Consider the following 17,894-nt stretch of genomic DNA (forward strand, 5'->3'; position numbering starts at 1 on the left):
CATGCGTCTGATTGGACTCACAGTGATCACAAAGGGAACAGCACTGATCATCTCCAGGATGAAGGGAACACGCAACACTTGCTCCCAAACGTTGCCCTGGAAACACAACAACACACGGAGGTCAGAGAAACTCCATTGTCATGGCAACTTCGGGGATGACCAGATAAAGTGTTCCTTTGACTGGATTTGTGAATGAGATGGCCACGTTTACCCTGTTGAACACGGACACAGACAAGGGTGACCCTCCTTTTCTACCTGTTCACTTCCACTTAAAAAGGAGGCATTACTCAGGTTTCAGTCTGTAAGCTTCTTGTACAATTAAGCTGTCAAATATCATGTCGCTTTTTTATGTGTTCAGCCACAGCTTCCTTATAGCTAACAGAGACCTGGTTTGTGTGGGTGGACAGCCAGAGCCAGGCCTTGTGTATGTCCACAGAGTTATCGATGAGGTTTAAGCATTAAAACCTCCACCTCCACCTCTTCCTTTATCCCAGTCACTCTCATGCATCATTCAATAGGGAGAGCCTGTTGAGGCTCCTCAAAATACAGAGTCGGCGTGAGCCTTTTGGGGTTCCCCCCCACACACACACACACACCTCGTGGGCAAAACATTTTAGTGGCCCCCCTCTTGACAGCCCCCCCTCTTGAATTTAAGTTTTAAAGTTAATTTCCTACAATTAAACACATTTTGACAGGGGGAGTAGACAAAATGGTGCAGTTTTAAAGCAAGCTTTCTGCAATTCTACATATTTTGCCATGGAGCGGAGAGAAGTTTAACCAAGTTCAACACATTTCATGCAATTCTACACATGTTAATGATATCTGAGTGAAAGTGATCAACAAAATCAATGGGGGCCTCTTGGAGGTCAGGGCCACTGGGCACATGCCCTGCGTGCTTGGTGGGTATTCAGCCATGAGTATGCCTACTGCAAGTTTAGATAGCCTGCTAGACTAACTTACCAATCTAACAATTGTTAGCTGACCGGGTGAATTGAGTGATAGTCAGTGACTGACATAACAATAGAAAAACTGCTAATGCACAACCACTCTTCGAAAGTGAACCTTGGTTATTCTACTATTCTAACTCTCAACAGTAATTTGAGACCTCGACTGAGTCCCACCCCCCCAAAACAAATGTGGGTACCGGGGGCCCTAAGCAACCGCTTACGAAAACTTATGCCTGGAGACGGCCCTGCTCAGATATATGCTTCATCTAGACTGTATATCAGAGGATCAAATGATGAGATGTAAAGTACATTCCCCCAGGACATGTCACATGTATCTACTAAGACATACACAGACTGAGGCTTGTTGTTTTGTGGGGCACCAAAATAGCCATCCATCTCCAGCAGTGTCTGTGAAGAGACTCCGTTTCCGTAATCTCAACACTAAAACACTGTAGAACTCCCAGTAAAATACAGTACATCTGTTTTACAGCATTAATGCTACAGGTAAATTTTACAGGTAAAATGCTGAAAAATAATCAATCAATCAATCAAGTTTATTTACGAAGCCCTTTTATATCAGCCGATGTCACAAAGTGCTATACAGAAATCTAGTCTAAAACCCCAAACAGCAAGAAATGCATATGTAGAAGCACAGTGGCTAGGGAAGAAACTTAGAGAGGAACCAGGCTATGAGGGGTGGCCAGTCCTCTTCTGGCTGTGCCAGGTGGAGATTATAACAGTACATGGTCAAGATGTTCAAATGTTCATAGATGACCAGCAGGGTCAAATAATAATAGTCACAGTAGTTGTAGAGGGTGCAACAGATCAGCACCTCAGGTGTGAATGTCAGTTGGCTTTTCATAGCCGATCATTCAGAGTTAGAGACAGCAGGTGCGGTAGAGAGAGAGAGTCGAAAACAGCAGATCCGGGACAAGGTAGAACGTCCGGTGAACAGGTCAAAACTACTGTTATTGACTGTAATTGGAAGCTTCCTGTAAAAATTACTCTAACATATTGTATTTTTTTACACTAATAGCTTATGCCTACTGTAGATTCAAATGATCAGTTTCAGGCGCCAACCTGTCGGGTGAGACACATGACTATTTAAGTAAATATCTTCTTGAAGCGGCTGTGAAGTGGAAGAATATTTTCAGCAGCTTCTGGGTAGGTACCTTGACTTGTTTATAAGTATTTTTATTGCTAGCCAACGTTGATTTACGGAAATTGTTCTTAGCTAACCTAGCTAGCTAGCTGGCTAACGTTTGCTATCTATCTATCTATCTATCTATCTATCTATCTATCTATCTATCTATCTATCTATCTATCTATCTATCTATCTATCTATCTATCTATCTATCTATCTATCTATCTCAAGTTGACACAACCCAAATAATAACTGTTGTGATTATAGGCTTTTAGGTACACCACAGCCTCTGAGTGCCATAGAGGATAAACTGAGCACAGATTAGTGACTGTTCACCGCTACTACAGAGATAATGGTTTGTTTCTAGCAGTTCAAAAGATATGACAGGCTGAATTTGACACATAAACCACGTCGTGGGCCGTTACACCAGTCGCGAGCCACCAAAGCGGATTTGAATGAGCACTGCTCCTGTATTGTATCGAGGTGTTTGCGAACTAAGGTGCTTGCCACTGAGCAGCTGTAACACAGTGTTGCCGGCGGTTGCTAGTAAAGTGGCCAATATTTTCCATCCCAGGATTATATTTCAAATGGGATAGCAGCCTACACAATAAATAACTCATATTGGTAGCCATCTAGATGTCACCTTGATACAGGCTACTCAATGGGGAGAGCATGAACGGCAACAACACAGGGACACAGTGTTCTCAGATGTCACAACCCTGTGTGATTGGGTTCACTGGGCTCTCAGTTTGAATGACCTCTAGTTAGGTAAGTACACACACACACACACACACAACACCAGCTTGATATGTCCCTTGTCATCTATCTTTTAACCCTCAGGGTAACATCCCTGGTGCTTTCTGTCTCTCTGTCTCTCATTCTATTATGTATTGTTCTATGCTTGTCCTAAGGGTGAGAAGAGCTGACAAATCAGAACTGAGGAGGATTGTTACGGAGCCCCATGATGAACACCTGATGCTGTGCTGACTTCTCTCTCCTGGATGCTCTACTGTACATACTGTCCCGTTGTGTGTTTCACTGCCTCTGAACACCCTTACCCCGAATAGAGTTGCCCCTGATTATAGGTCTAGGATTGTACCCAATCCCAATTTGAACTTCCTCTCTCTCGTAGTCTCTGTCTCCCCACACACAGGCAAACAATATTGTTTTTGAATTAGTGTTGAAGTGTTGCTCTTATCTTACATATGTGTTAATTGTTGTTACTTCTATAGTCAATTATTTTGTGTAATTTGCTGTTAATATTGTTACTAATATATTTATTTTAAGTACAAATTAATAGTTTTTCTTACATTTAGATTTCAGTGAGAATTTCACTGTAAATTTACAGCATTGACCTGGCACCAGAGTTACCAGCGCAATACTGTAATTTGGGGATGCTGTAATCTGTTTTACAGTAAGGGAAATAGTACTATGAAATATATTACAGCAAAATTACAGTATTAAGTTGGCAACTCTGGTTCCAGTATAATTCTGTACATTTACAGGGAACAGATTTACAGTGTACTGACCTTGTAGCTGAGGTACACAAGCAACATGGTCTCGAAAAAGCTGATGAAAGCTACAAGCACCTGGAGAGAGATGAAAGGAGAGAGAGAGAGACAGAGAGAGAGAGAGAGAGAGAGAGAGAGAGTGGGTGGAATCATCATTTTGATGATTGAACTCCATCAATAAGAAGTTAAAGTGGAGCAATAAACCAGAGAGAGAGAGTGTGTGTGTGTGTGTGTGTGTGTGTGTGTGTGTGTGTGTGTGTGTGTGTGTGTGTGTGTGTGTGTGTGTGTGTGTGTGTGTGTGTGTGTGTGTGTGTGTGTGTGTGTGTGTGTGTGTGTGTGTGTGTGTGTGTGTGTGTGTGTGTGTGTGTGTGTGTGTGTGTGTGTGTGTGCTCGCCTGTCTGTGTTTGTGTGCGTGCGTGCGTCCGTGTATGCGTGTGTGTAGACAGTCTTGTTAATATGACAGTTCAACATTGTGTCTGACCTGTAGAGCCCACAGAGGCAGAGGCCTATTCACCCAGATGATAAGAGACCTGCAGACACAGAACAAAGAGAGCACATTATACATGACACAGAGGGAGGAGAGGAAAGGAGGGAGAGGAAAAGAAAAGGGAGATGTAACAGGGGTAAATATTAAAAGGACTCCCTTTCAAATATGATCAATCCAACTACATAACGCCTCTTGTAATTATGTTGTTCACAAGCGAGTGGTTCTGAACTACAGCTGCCATTAGACTTCCTCTGTGAAAAAGCATCACAATCAATGTTTGCAGATAACATGAATGCAGATTTACAGCTCTGTTGTGAGAAAGAGGCTCTATCCAGAGGCATCTCGGGGCTTATCATTGCTGCCTTCTGAGTCTGCTGCCTGGAGTGTGTGTTTGTGTCCTCTTAGTGTGCTGCCTGGAGTGTGTGTTTGTGTCCTCTTAGTGTGCTGCCTGGAGTGTGTGTTTGTGTCCTCTTAGTGTGCTGCCTGGAGTGTGTGTTTGTGTCCTCTTAGTGTGCTGCCTGGAGTGTGTGTTTGTGTCCTCTTAGTGTGCTGCCTGGAGTGTGTGTTTGTGTCCTCTTAGTGTGCTGCCTGGAGTGTGTGTTTGTGTCCTCTTAGTGTGCTGCCTGGAGTGTGTGTTTGTGTCCTCTTAGTGTGCCCTGGAGTGTGTGTTTGTGTCCTCTTAGTGTGCTGCCTGGAGTGTGTGTTTGTGTCCTCTTAGTGTGCTGCCTGGAGTGTGTGTTTGTGTCCTCTTAGTGTGCTGCCTGGAGTGTGTGTTTGTGTCCTCTTAGTGTGCTGCCTGGAGTGTGTGTTTGTGTCCTCTTAGTGTGCTGCCTGGAGTGTGTGTGTGTTTGTGTCCTCTTAGTGTGCTGCCTGGAGTGTGTGTTTGTGTCCTCTTAGTGTGCTGCCTGGAGTGTGTGTTTGTGTCCTCTTAGTGTGCTGCCTGGAGTGTGTGTTTGTGTCCTCTTAGTGTGCTGCCTGGAGTGTGTGTTTGTGTCCTCTTAGTGTGCTGCCTGGAGTGTGTGTTTGTGTCCTCTTAGTGTGCTGCCTGGAGTGTGTGTTTGTGTCCTCTTAGTGTGCTGCCTGGAGTGTGTGTTTGTGTCCTCTTAGTGTGCTGCCTGGAGTGTGTGTTTGTGTCCTCTTAGTGTGCTGCCTGGAGTGTGTGTTTGTGTCCTCTTAGTGTGCTGCCTGGAGTGTGTGTTTGTGTCCTCTTAGTGTGCTGCCTGGAGTGTGTGTTTGTGTCCTCTTAGTGTGCTGCCTGGAGTGTGTATTTGTGTCCTCTTAGTGTGCTGCCTGGAGTGTGTGTTTGTGTCCTCTTAGTGTGCTGCCTGGAGTGTGTGTTTGTGTCCTCTTAGTGTGCTGCCTGGAGTGTGTGTTTGTGTCCTCTTAGTGTGCTGCCTGGAGTGTGTGTTTGTGTCCTCTTAGTGTGCTGCCTGGAGTGTGTGTTTGTGTCCTCTTAGTGTGCTGCCTGGAGTGTGTGTTTGTGTCCTCTTAGTGTGCTGCCTGGAGTGTGTGTTTGTGTCCTCTTAGTGTGCTGCCTGGAGTGTGTGTTTGTGTCCTCTTAGTGTGCTGCCTGGAGTGTGTATTTGTGTCCTCTTAGTGTGCTGCCTGGAGTGTGTGTTTGTGTCCTCTTAGTGTGCTGCCTGGAGTGTGTGTTTGTGTCCTCTTAGTGTGCTGCCTGGAGTGTGTGTTTGTGTCCTCTTAGTGTGCTGCCTGGAGTGTGTGTTTGTGTCCTCTTAGTGTGCTGCCTGGAGTGTGTGTTTGTGTCCTCTTAGTGTGCTGCCTGGAGTGTGTGTTTGTGTCCTCTTAGTGTGCTGCCTGGAGTGTGTGTTTGTGTCCTCTTAGTGTGCTGCCTGGAGTGTGTGTCAGCCAAAGAGCAACGGCCAGTCAAAGTCTTTATTAAGCACACTCTGTCATACTCCTTATTCATTTATAGCCAGAATTTACACAGTGTCACCAGCCACCAATTAAATAAATATGTCCCTGAGCAGGACTGGAGGCAGAGCCCAAGGACCCAGTCACATCTGGGACATACTCAGCCAGTTGGACGGACGGACGGACGGACGGACGGACGGTCAGTCGGTCGGTCGGTCGGTCGGTCGGTCGGTCGGTCGGTCGGTCGGTCGGTCTCTCACTCACTCACTCACTCACTCACTCACTCACTCACTCACTCACTCACTCACTCACTCACTCACTCACTCACTCGCTCACTCGTGCCTTTGAATCTCAGTCCACACCACTGGACATTCCACTCCTAGTAAGGACATTTTGGATGAGTGCAAACTAAGTTCACTTTTAAGTGCAAATCATCAGTCCCAAGACTCCTAATTCAAATAGTTTCTGTTTACTTAGCCTTCAGGCTCTGGTCTAGTGCACACACTCACAGCAGCCCCAAGACATTTCCTGTATCAGTCTTTGACTGGTTTACAGACAGCAGCTGCTAATTAGGTTATATGGACACTACATACAGTACATATTATGTTGGCATGAAATCCATACAGGTAACATTGTGACAAATGTTGTGCTGCTGCAATAATGTAATGTTTGCAGGTTGGCATTTATTGTCATGATTCTTGCCCTGGAGGCAGAATGGTCACTAGCTGGCACAGCCACAAAGTCATCAAAACCTAACCCTAAACTTAACCACACTGCTAACCCTAATGCTTAACCATAACTTTATATTAAGACCAAAAAGCACATTTTTGTTTTCATACATTTTTAGGATATAGACAATTTTTTCTATGCAGTTGACCCATCTAGCGGAAATCTCTCAGTTCTGCCTCCAGGGCAAGAGTCATGACAATAAACGTCAACCTGCATAATGTACCATGTCTACATCTCCAACCTCTCTATTACTCACAGTATCATTAACTGTCTGTTGTACATGGTCTCATTACAGTGCTCTGTGGTGGACACAAGATGAACATCTCTCTCTGTATTAGACTCCCAGACCAGTCTTGGCTCCTCATTAAAGATGAATGGGACATAAACATGTAAACTTACCAGTCAAACTGGGTCCTGCTGGGGTGGGCCGATGCATTCTGTTTGGAACAGTCCAGACTACAGGGGAAACATGCATAACAAGAGGACTGAAACGTGTCATGTTTGGAACAGTCCAGACTACAGGGGAAACATGCATAAAAAGGGGACTGAAACATGTCATGTTTGGAACAGTCCAGACTACAGGGGGAAACATGCATAACAAGAGGACTGAAACGTGTCATGTTTGGAACAGTCCAGACCACAGGGGGAAACATGCATAACAAGAGGACTGAAACGTGTCATGTTTGGAACAGTCCAGACCACAGGGGGAAACATGCATAACAAGAGGACTGAAATGTGTCATGTTTGGAACAGTCCAGACTACAGGGGAAACATGCATAACAAGAGGACTGAAACGTGTCATGTTTGGAACAGTCCAGACTACAGGGGAAACATGCATAACAAGAGGACTGAAACATGTCATGTTTGGAACAGTCCAGACTACAGGGGGAAACATGCATAATAAGAGGACTGAAACGTGTCATGTTTGGAACAGTCCAGACTACAGGGGGAAACATGCATAACAAGAGGCCTGAAACGTGTCATGTTTGGAACAGTCCAGACCACAGGGGGAAACATGCATAACAAGAGGACTGAAACATGTCATGTTTGGAACAGTCCAGACTACAGGGGAAACATGCATAACAAGAGGACTGAAACATGTCATGTTTGGAACAGTCCAGACTACAGGGGAAACATGCATAACAAGAGGACTGAAACATGTCATGTTTGGAACAGTCCAGACTACAGGGGAAACATGCATAACAAGAGAGGACTGAAACGGGGAAACATGTCATGTTTGGAACAGTCCAGACTACAGGGGAAACATGCATAACAAGAGGACTGAAACGTGTCATGTTTGGAACAGTCCAGACCACAGGGGGAAACATGCATAACAAGAGGACTGAAACGTGTCATGTTTGGAACAGTCCAGACTACAGGGGAAACATGCATAACAAGAGGACTGAAACGTGTCATGTTTGGAACAGTCCAGACTACAGGGGAAACATGCATAACAAGAGGACTGAAACGTGTCATGTTTGGAACAGTCCAGACTACAGGAAACATGCATAACAAGAGGACTGAAACGTGTCATGTTTGGGACATGCATAACAAGAGGACTGAAACGTGTCATGTTTGGAACAGTCCAGACTACAGGGGAAACATGCATAACAAGAGGACTGAAACGTGTCATGTTTGGAACAGTCCAGACTACAGGGGAAACATGCATAACAAGAGGACTGAAACGTGTCATGTTTGGAACAGTCCAGACTACAGGGGAAACATGCATAACAAGAGGACTGAAACGTGTCATGTTTGGAACAGTCCAGACCACAGGGGTAAACATGCATAACAAGAGGACTGAAACGTGTCATGTTTGGAACAGTCCAGACCACAGGGGGAAACATGCATAACAAGAGGACTGAAACGTGTCATGTTTGGAACAGTCCAGACTACAGGGGAAACATGCATAACAAGAGGACTGAAACGTGTCATGTTTGGAACAGTCCAGACCACAGGGGGAAACATGCATAACAAGAGGACTGAAACGTGTCATGTTTGGAACAGTCCAGACTACATAACAAGAGGGAAACATGCATAAACAAGAGGACTGAAACGTGTCATGTTTGGAACAGTCCAGACTACAGGGGAAACATGCATAACAAGAGGACTGAAACGTGTCATGTTTGGAACAGTCAGACTGTTTGAGGACTGAAACGTGTCATGTTTGGAACAGTCCAGACTACAGGGGAAACATGCATAACAAGAGGACTGAAACGTGTCATGTTTGGAACAGTCCAGACTACAGGGGAAACATGCATAACAAGAGGACTGAAACGTGTCATGTTTGGAACAGTCCAGACTACAGGGGAAACATGCATAACAAGAGGACTGAAACGTGTCATGTTTGGAACAGTCCAGACTACAGGGGAAACATGCATAACAAGAGGACTGAAACGTGTCATGTTTGGAACAGTCCAGACCACAGGGGAAACATGCATAACAAGAGGACTGAAACGTGTCATGTTTGGAACAGTCCAGACCACAGGGGGAAACATGCATAACAAGAGGACTGAAACGTGTCATGTTTGGAACAGTCCAGACCACAGGGGGAAACATGCATAACAAGAGGACTGAAACGTGTCATGTTTGGAACAGTCCAGACTGACATGGTTTGGAAAGTCAGACATGCATAACAAGAGGACTGAAACGTGTCATGTTTGGAACAGTCCAGACCACAGGGGGAAACATGCATAACAAGAGGACTGAAACGTGTCATGTTTGGAACAGTCCAGACCACAGGGGGAAACATGCATAACAAGAGGACTGAAACGTGTCATGTTTGGAACAGTCCAGACTACAGGGGGAAACATGCATAACAAGAGGACTGAAACGTGTCATGTTTGGAACAGTCCAGACTACAGGGGAAACATGCATAACAAGAGGACTGGGGGAAACATGCGTGTCATGTTTGGAACAGTCCAGACTACAGGGGAAACATGCATAACAAGAGGACTGAAACGTGTCATGTTTGGAACAGTCCAGACTACAGGGGAAACATGCATAACAAGAGGACTGAAACGTGTCATGTTTGGAACAGTCCAGACTACAGGGGAAACATGCATAACAAGAGGACTGAAACGTGTCATGTTTGGAACAGTCCAGACTACAGGGGAAACATGCAAACAAGAGGACTGAAACGTGTCATGTTTGGAACAGTCCAGACTACAGGGGAAACATGCATAACAAGAGGACTGAAACGTGTCATGTTTGGAACAGTCCAGACTACAGGGGAAACATGCATAACAAGAGGACTGAAACGTGTCATGTTTGGAACAGTCCAGACTACAGGGGAAACATGCATAACAAGAGGACTGAAACGTGTCATGTTTGGAACAGTCCAGACCACAGGGGGAAACATGCATAACAAGAGGACTGAAACGTGTCATGTTTGGAACAGTCCAGACTACAGGGGAAACATGCATAACAAGAGGACTGAAACGTGTCATGTTTGGAACAGTCCAGACTACAGGGGAAACATGCATAACAAGAGGACTGAAACGTGTCATGGTTGGAACAGTCCAGACTACAGGGGAAACATGCATAACAAGAGGACTGAAACGTGTCATGTTTGGAACAGTCCAGACTACAGGGGGAAACATGCATAACAAGACGACTGAAACGTGTCATGTTTGGAACAGTCCAGACTACAGGGGAAACATGCATAACAAGAGGACTGAAACGTGTCATGTTTGGAACAGTCCAGACTACAGGGGAAACATGCATAACAAGAGGACTGAAACATGTCATGTTTGGTACAGTCCAGACCACAGGGGGAAACATGCATAACAAGAGGACTGAAACGTGTCATGTTTGGAACAGTCCAGACCACAGGGGGAAACATGCATAACAAGAGGACTGAAACGTGTCATGTTTGGAACAGTCAGACCAGAAACATGTCATAACAAGAGGACTGAAACATGTTTGGAACAGTCCAGACAAGGGGAAACATGCATAACAAGAGGACTGAAACGTGTCATGTTTGGAACAGTCCAGACCACAGGGGAAACATGCATAACAAGAGGACTGAAACGTGTCATGTTTGGAACAGTCCAGACTACAGGGGAAACATGCATAACAAGAGGACTGAAACGTGTCATGTTTGGAACAGTCCAGACTACAGGGGAAACATGCATAACAAGAGGACTGAAACGTGTCATGTTTGGAACAGTCCAGACTACAGGGGAAACATGCATAACAAGAGGACTGAAACGTGTCATGTTTGGAACAGTCCAGAACAGTCCACAGGGGAAACATGCATAACAAGAGGACTGAAACGTGTCATGTTTGGAACAGTCCAGACTACAGGGGAAACATGCATAACAAGAGGACTGAAACGTGTCATGTTTGGAACAGTCCAGACTACAGGGGAAACATGCATAACAAGAGGACTGAAACGTGTCATGTTTGGAACAGTCCAGACTACAGGGGAAACATGCATAACAAGAGGACTGAAACGTGTCATGTTTGGAACAGTCCAGACTACAGGGGAAACATGCATAACAAGAGGACTGAAACGTGTCATGTTTGGAACAGTCCAGACTACAGGGGAAACATGCATAACAAGAGGACTGTCATGTTTGGAACAGTCCAGACTCAGGGGAAACATGCATAACAAGAGGACTGAAACGTGTCATGTTTGGAACAGTCCAGACTACAGGGGAAACATGCATAACAAGAGGACTGAAACGTGTCATGTTTGGAACAGTCCAGACTACAGGGGAAACATGCATAACAAGAGGACTGAAACGTGTCATGTTTGGAACAGTCCAGACTACAGGGGAAACATGCATAACAAGAGGACTGAAACGTGTCATGTTTGGAACAGTCCAGACCACAGGGGGAAACATGCATAACAAGAGGACTGAAACGTGTCATGTTTGGAACAGTCCAGACCACAGGGGGAACATGAACAAGAGGACTGAAACGTGTCATGTTTGGAACAGTCCAGACCACAGGGGGAAACATGCATAACAAGAGGACTGAAACGTGTCATGTTTGGAACAGTCCAGACTACAGGGGGAAACATGCATAACAAGAGGACTGAAACGTGTCATGTTTGGAACAGTCCAGACTACAGGGGAAACATGCATAACAAGAGGACTGAAACGTGTCATGTTTGGAACAGTCCAGACTACAGGGGAAACATGCATAACAAGAGGACTGAAACAAGAGGACTGTCATGTTTGGAACAGTCCAGACTACAGGGGAAACATGCATAACAAGAGGACTGAAACGTGTCATGTTTGGAACAGTCCAGACTACAGGGGAAACATGCATAACAAGAGGACTGAAACGTGTCATGTTTGGAACAGTCCAGACTACAGGGGAAACATGCATAACAAGAGGACTGAAACGTGTCATGTTTGGAACAGTCCAGACTACAGGGGAAACATGCAGAGGGAAACATGCATAACAAGAGGACTGAAACGTGTCATGTTTGGAACAGTCCAGACTACAGGGGAAACATGCATAACAAGAGGACTGAAACGTGTCATGTTTGGAACAGTCCAGACTACAGGGGAAACATAAACATGCATAACAAGAGGACTGAAACGTGTCATGTTTGGAACAGTCCAGACTACAGGGGGAAACATGCATAACAAGAGGACTGAAACGTGTCATGTTTGGAACAGTCCAGACTACAGGGGAAACATGCATAACAAGAGGACTGAAACGTGTCATGTTTGGAACAGTCCAGACTACAGGGGGAAACATGCATAACAAGAGGACTGAAACGTGTCATGTTTGGAACAGTCCAGACTACAGGGGGAAACATGCATAACAAGAGGACTGAAACGTGTCATGTTTGGAACAGTCCAGACTACAGGGGAAACATGCATAACAAGAGGACTGAAACGTGTCATGTTTGGAACAGTCCAGACTACAGGGGAAACATGCATAACAAGAGGACTGAAACGTGTCATGTTTGGAACAGTCCAGACTACAGGGGTAAACATGCATAACAAGAGGACTGAAACGTGTCATGTTTGGAACAGTCCAGACTACAGGGGAAACATGCATAACAAGAGGACTGAAACGTGTCATGTTTGGAACAGTCCAGACTACAGGGGGAAACATGCATAACAAGAGGACTGAAACGTGTCATGTTTGGAACAGTCCAGACTACAGGGGAAACATGCATAACAAGAGGACTGAAACGTGTCATGTTTGGAACAGTCCAGACTACAGGGGAAACATGCATAACAAGAGGACTGAAACGTGTCATGTTTGGAACAGTCCAGACTACAGGGGAAACATGCATAACAAGAGGACTGAAACGTGTCATGTTTGGAACAGTCCAGACTACAGGGGGAAACATGCATAACAAGAGGACTGAAACGTGTCATGTTTGGAACAGTCCAAACTACAGGGGAAACATGCATAACAAGAGGACTGAAACGTGTCATGTTTGGAACAGTCCAGACTACAGGGGAAACATGCATAACAAGAGGACTGAAACGTGTCATGTTTGGAACAGTCCAGACTACAGGGGAAACATGCATAACAAGAGGACTGAAACGTGTCATGTTTGGAACAGTCCAGACTACAGGGGAAACATGCATAACAAGAGGACTGAAACGTGTCATGTTTGGACATTCAAAGAGTTTTAGCTTCCTGTGTTCCTCTACCCCATCCTATATGACCTCAAATTTCTCTCTCTTTGTTTCCTCCAGAATTGTAATGCCAGTGTTCTCAACATTACCCATTTCTCTACCCCCTACTCTTTCCCTTTCCACTGTCCTTCCCTACATCTGGTCTCTATCTCCCGCCCCCCGGCCAAGCGAAACTACCTTAAACCTAACCTTTACATCTCGTCTTTACCTATCCCTCTTGCTCCATAGTAAGTACTGACTGACCACTCTCCACCAAAACTCCTCACTCCCTCTCCACCAAAACTCCTCACTCCCTCTCCACCAATACTCCTCACTCCCTCTCCACCAATAGTCATAACTCCCTCTCCACCAATACTCCTCACTCCCTCTCCACCAATAGTCATAACTCCCTCTCCACCTATAGTCATAACTCCCTCTCCACCAATAGTCATAACTCCCTCTCCACTGATACTCCTCACTCCCTCTCCACCAATACTCCAAACTCCCTCTCCACCAATACTCCTCACTCCCTCTCCACCAATAGTCATAACTCCCTCTCCACCAATACTCCTTACTCCCTCTCCACCAATACTCCAAACTCCCTCTCCACCAATACTCCAAACTCCCTCTCCACCAATACTCCTCACTCCCTCTTCACCAATAGTCATAACTCCCTCTCCACCAATAGTCATAACTCCCTCTCCACCAATACTCCTTACTCCCTCTCCACCAATACTCCAAACTCCCTCTCCACCAATACTCCAAACTCCCTCTCCACCAATACTCCTCACTCCCTCTCCACCAATAGTCATAACTCCCTCTCCACTGATACTCCTCACTCCCTCTCCACTAATAGTCATAACTCCCTCTCCACCAATACTCCTTACTCCCTCTCCACCTATAGTCATAACTCCCTCTCCACCAATAGTCATAACTCCCTCTCCACTGATACTCCTCACTCCCTCTCCACCAATACTCCTAACTCCCTCTCCACCAATACTCCTCACTCCCTCTCCACCAATATTCCTAACTACCTCTCCACTGATACTCCTCACTCCCTCTCCATTGATACTCCTAACTACCTCTCCACTGATACTCCTAACTCCCTCTCCACTGATACTCCTAACTCCCTCTCCACTGATACTCCTAACTCCCTCTCCACTGATACTCCTTACTCCCTCTCCACCAATAGTCATAACTCCCTCTCCACCAATACTCCTCACTCCCTCTCCACCAATAGTCATAACTCCCTCTCCACCAATAGTCATAACTCCCTCTTCACCAATAGTCATAACTCCCTCTCCACCAATAGTCATAACTCCCTCTTCACCAATAGTCATAACTCCCTCTCCACCAATAGTCATAACTCCCTCTCCACTGATACTCCTCACTCCCTCTCCACTAATAGTCATAACTCCCTCTCCACCAATAGTCATAACTCCCTCTCCACCAATAGTCATAACTCCCTCTTCACCAATAGTCATAACTCCCTCTCCACCAATAGTCATAACTCCCTCTCCACTGATACTCCTCACTCCCTCTCCACTAATAGTCATAACTCCCTCTCCACCAATAGTCATAACTCCCTCTCCACTGATACTCCTCACTCCCTCTCCACTAATAGTCATAACTCCCTCTCCACCAATACTCCTTACTCCCTCTCCACCTATAGTCATAACTCCCTCTCCACCAATAGTCATAACTCCCTCTCCACTGATACTCCTCACTCCCTCTCCACCAATATTCCTAACTACCTCTCCACTGATACTCCTCACTCCCTCTCCATTGATACTCCTAACTACCTCTCCACTGATACTCCTAACTCCCTCTCCACCAATACTCCTCACTCCCTCTCCACCAATAGTCATAACTCCCTCTCCACCAATACTCCTAACTACCTCTCCACCGATACTCCTCACTCCCTCTCCACCGATACTCCTCACTCCCTCTCCACTGATACTCCTAACTCCCTCTCCACTGATACTCCTCACTACCTCTCCACTGATACTCCTCACTCCCTCTCCACTGATACTCCTCACTACCTCTCCACTGATACTCCTCACTCCCTCTCCACTGATACTCCTCACTCCCTCTCCACTGATACTCCTCACTCCCTCTCCACTGATACTCCTCACTACCTCTCCACTGATACTCCTCACTACCTCTCCATTGATACTCCTCACTCCCTCTCCACTGATACTCCTCACTCCCTCTCCACTGATACTCCTCACTCCCTCTCCACTGATACTCCTCACTACCTCTCCACTGATACTCCTCACTACCTCTTCACTGATACTCCTCACTACCTCTCCACTGATACTCCTCACTACCTCTCCACCAATACTCCCTACTCCCTCTCCACCAATACTCCCTACTCCCTCTCTAATACTAAAGCCACTCTTATTTACCCCCCCCCCCTTCCTCACCAGTCCTGTCTCTCCTCCTGTGGGTCATCCAGTAGGACTCTGACCATGTAGAGGAGACAGCTCAATACTTTCAGAGAGAAGTTGAACAGCCTCACCCTCAGACCTGCAGCACATAAACCAACCACAGCAAGTCAACGACTTAATCAATAAAGTCAATGAATTAATTAATTAAACATAATACATTATCATCAATCAATGGCTGTGTTTACACAGGCAGCCCAATTCTGATCTTTTGCCACGAATTGGTCTTTTGAACAATCCGATCAGATCTTTTGCCAATAATTGGGTAAAAGATCAGAATTGGGCTGCCAGTGTAAACACAGATTTGAACGGATTATGTAATGACAGCCAGTCTATAGGACAATAACAACTCACTGGATCTTTGGTTTTTAATGAAGAACAGCTTGAGGCGCTCCTTGAAAGTGTTTTCATTCACATAGAATTCTACCTGCACCCTGAGAGAGAGAGGGATGGATGGAGAATGACCAGTGAAGAGGAAGATGGGTAACAGGTGAATACCAAAGTAAAGGAAGGGGGTTAGTGGAGATTAAGGGAGAGGTAGATAGAGATGGGAAAATAAAAGGAAAGAAATGAGACAACAGAGAGCGAGAATGAAAAGAGGAGAGTGGAGTGAGAGAATAGAGGTGGAGAGAGAGAGACATAGAGAGAGGTGATAATGGTTATAGGAACAGCAGCAATAAGTTGGGAAATAAATAACAGTGTGGTTAGGGGATATTAAAGACGGGAGGTAATGATGTCGCTGTGTCTTCCCCAGTCAGTCAGCCTGCCATGGCAGCTACAGTCAGCCTCGTTATCTCTGCTGATTAAATATAGAGCAACAAATGACTTCCCTCTGTTCTGCTGAATATAAAGAGTCCATAATTACTGCTCTCTCCTCCCTCACCCCCCTCAGTCCCTACTGCCAGACATACCACATAGTACACACACAGCCAACGCCTGAAATATACACCTCCATATACCATTAAGATCCTATATAGTTATATGGACACATACAGGAAGGAACTCAGTCACATGGGATAACATGCAAAACAAAGACAGGAGTAGTGAGTCCACTCCATGGATACATACATATGAACACACACACACAAATATGCACACGCACGCAGTCCAGCATGCACTCACACATACACATTGTCATCAAGAAATCTCATTTCCTGGTAGAGCCCCTCATGAGAGATTGGCCACTTCTTCTGTTCTTTCATCCTACAGAAAGTGGCGTAGAGGAAGGCAGCGCTGGATGACCCAGACACGGGATGAAAACAGAGGCCCAGCACACACAGGTGCTCTGCCTCATGTACACAGATGAAACTGAAAGGTCACAATCTAATCTCCTTACTGGTGGGGGTCTTCACAGGGTTTTAATACTGTAGATGAAAACCAGGACCCCACATAGTGGTCCCTCACTCACACACACATACACACACACACACACACACCCCGTTAGCAACCATACACTCTTAGCACTGAGGGAACGTTGCTCTTTGTTGCTATGGTGATGGAGCATCTTTCTTTCGGTCAATATTTCTCTCAGACACGCGCGTTTGCACACACACACTGCAGATCTGTCAGCCAACTCTTTGTATACATGAACATGCTGGATAAAATGCTAAAAAAACACCAAGGAGAGTAAAATGCACCATTGGGTAAGAAACGTATTTGCAACCGAATGCAGTGAGAAAACGTTACACAATGCACTTGCCATTAAAGTGGCAGTAGGGAGGCTAAAGAGATGGATTACTCCTATCTGCAGACAACCATTACCATTAAACACACATGTCCCATAACATATTTACTGTAGGCTCTACCCTTCATTAACATCTGGCCTTAAAGTACACAATGCCTGCTATACCACAATATATGTAAATAGGTAACAGAGTCATAACAGTTAAAGAATACGGCTGATCTGGGAACAGTGTGTGTCGCACTTTAAATGATTGAATGAGCCTCATTATCACTAGATACAGAGCTAAAGCCATGGTACATTAGACAGGCTGGGATTTAGATGGTATGGTATTGTGGCAGTGGATTTGAAATGGGTTCTTACTAATTCCTACATTAGCACTGATAAGATCAAAGCATTAGCTCTAGAAAATGTTCCACTTTGTAATGGAAAAGTCCTCTACACAGTCAGAACTATGAAGCACAATCTGGAACTTTCTGT

At 45.3% G+C, this 17,894-nt stretch overlaps 1 protein-coding gene across 4 annotated transcripts in view; it reads right to left on the reverse strand.

Annotated features, from left to right (window-relative positions):
• LOC124016080 (potassium channel subfamily T member 2-like) overlaps nucleotides 1-17,894 on the reverse strand; it is a 110,430-nt gene that overhangs the window by 55,779 nt on the left and 36,757 nt on the right. For 3 of the 4 annotated variants that reach the window (XM_046331603.1, XM_046331602.1, XM_046331604.1), the window contains 6 exons: nucleotides 16,088-16,167; nucleotides 15,713-15,815; nucleotides 7,090-7,146; nucleotides 4,084-4,132; nucleotides 3,621-3,680; nucleotides 22-96 (listed from right to left, as the gene is read on the reverse strand). In XM_046331603.1, the coding sequence (XP_046187559.1) occupies nucleotides 22-96; nucleotides 3,621-3,680; nucleotides 4,084-4,132; nucleotides 7,090-7,146; nucleotides 15,713-15,815; nucleotides 16,088-16,167 (424 nt within the window). The remainder of the gene's footprint in view (nucleotides 1-21; nucleotides 97-3,620; nucleotides 3,681-4,083; nucleotides 4,133-7,089; nucleotides 7,147-15,712; nucleotides 15,816-16,087; nucleotides 16,168-17,894) is intronic. The other variant, XM_046331605.1, reaches the window with a different exon arrangement.

This window comes from Oncorhynchus gorbuscha, linkage group LG26 (genome assembly GCF_021184085.1).
Source record: "Oncorhynchus gorbuscha isolate QuinsamMale2020 ecotype Even-year linkage group LG26, OgorEven_v1.0, whole genome shotgun sequence".
In the NCBI taxonomy this organism is placed as follows: Eukaryota; Metazoa; Chordata; class Actinopteri; order Salmoniformes; family Salmonidae; genus Oncorhynchus; species Oncorhynchus gorbuscha.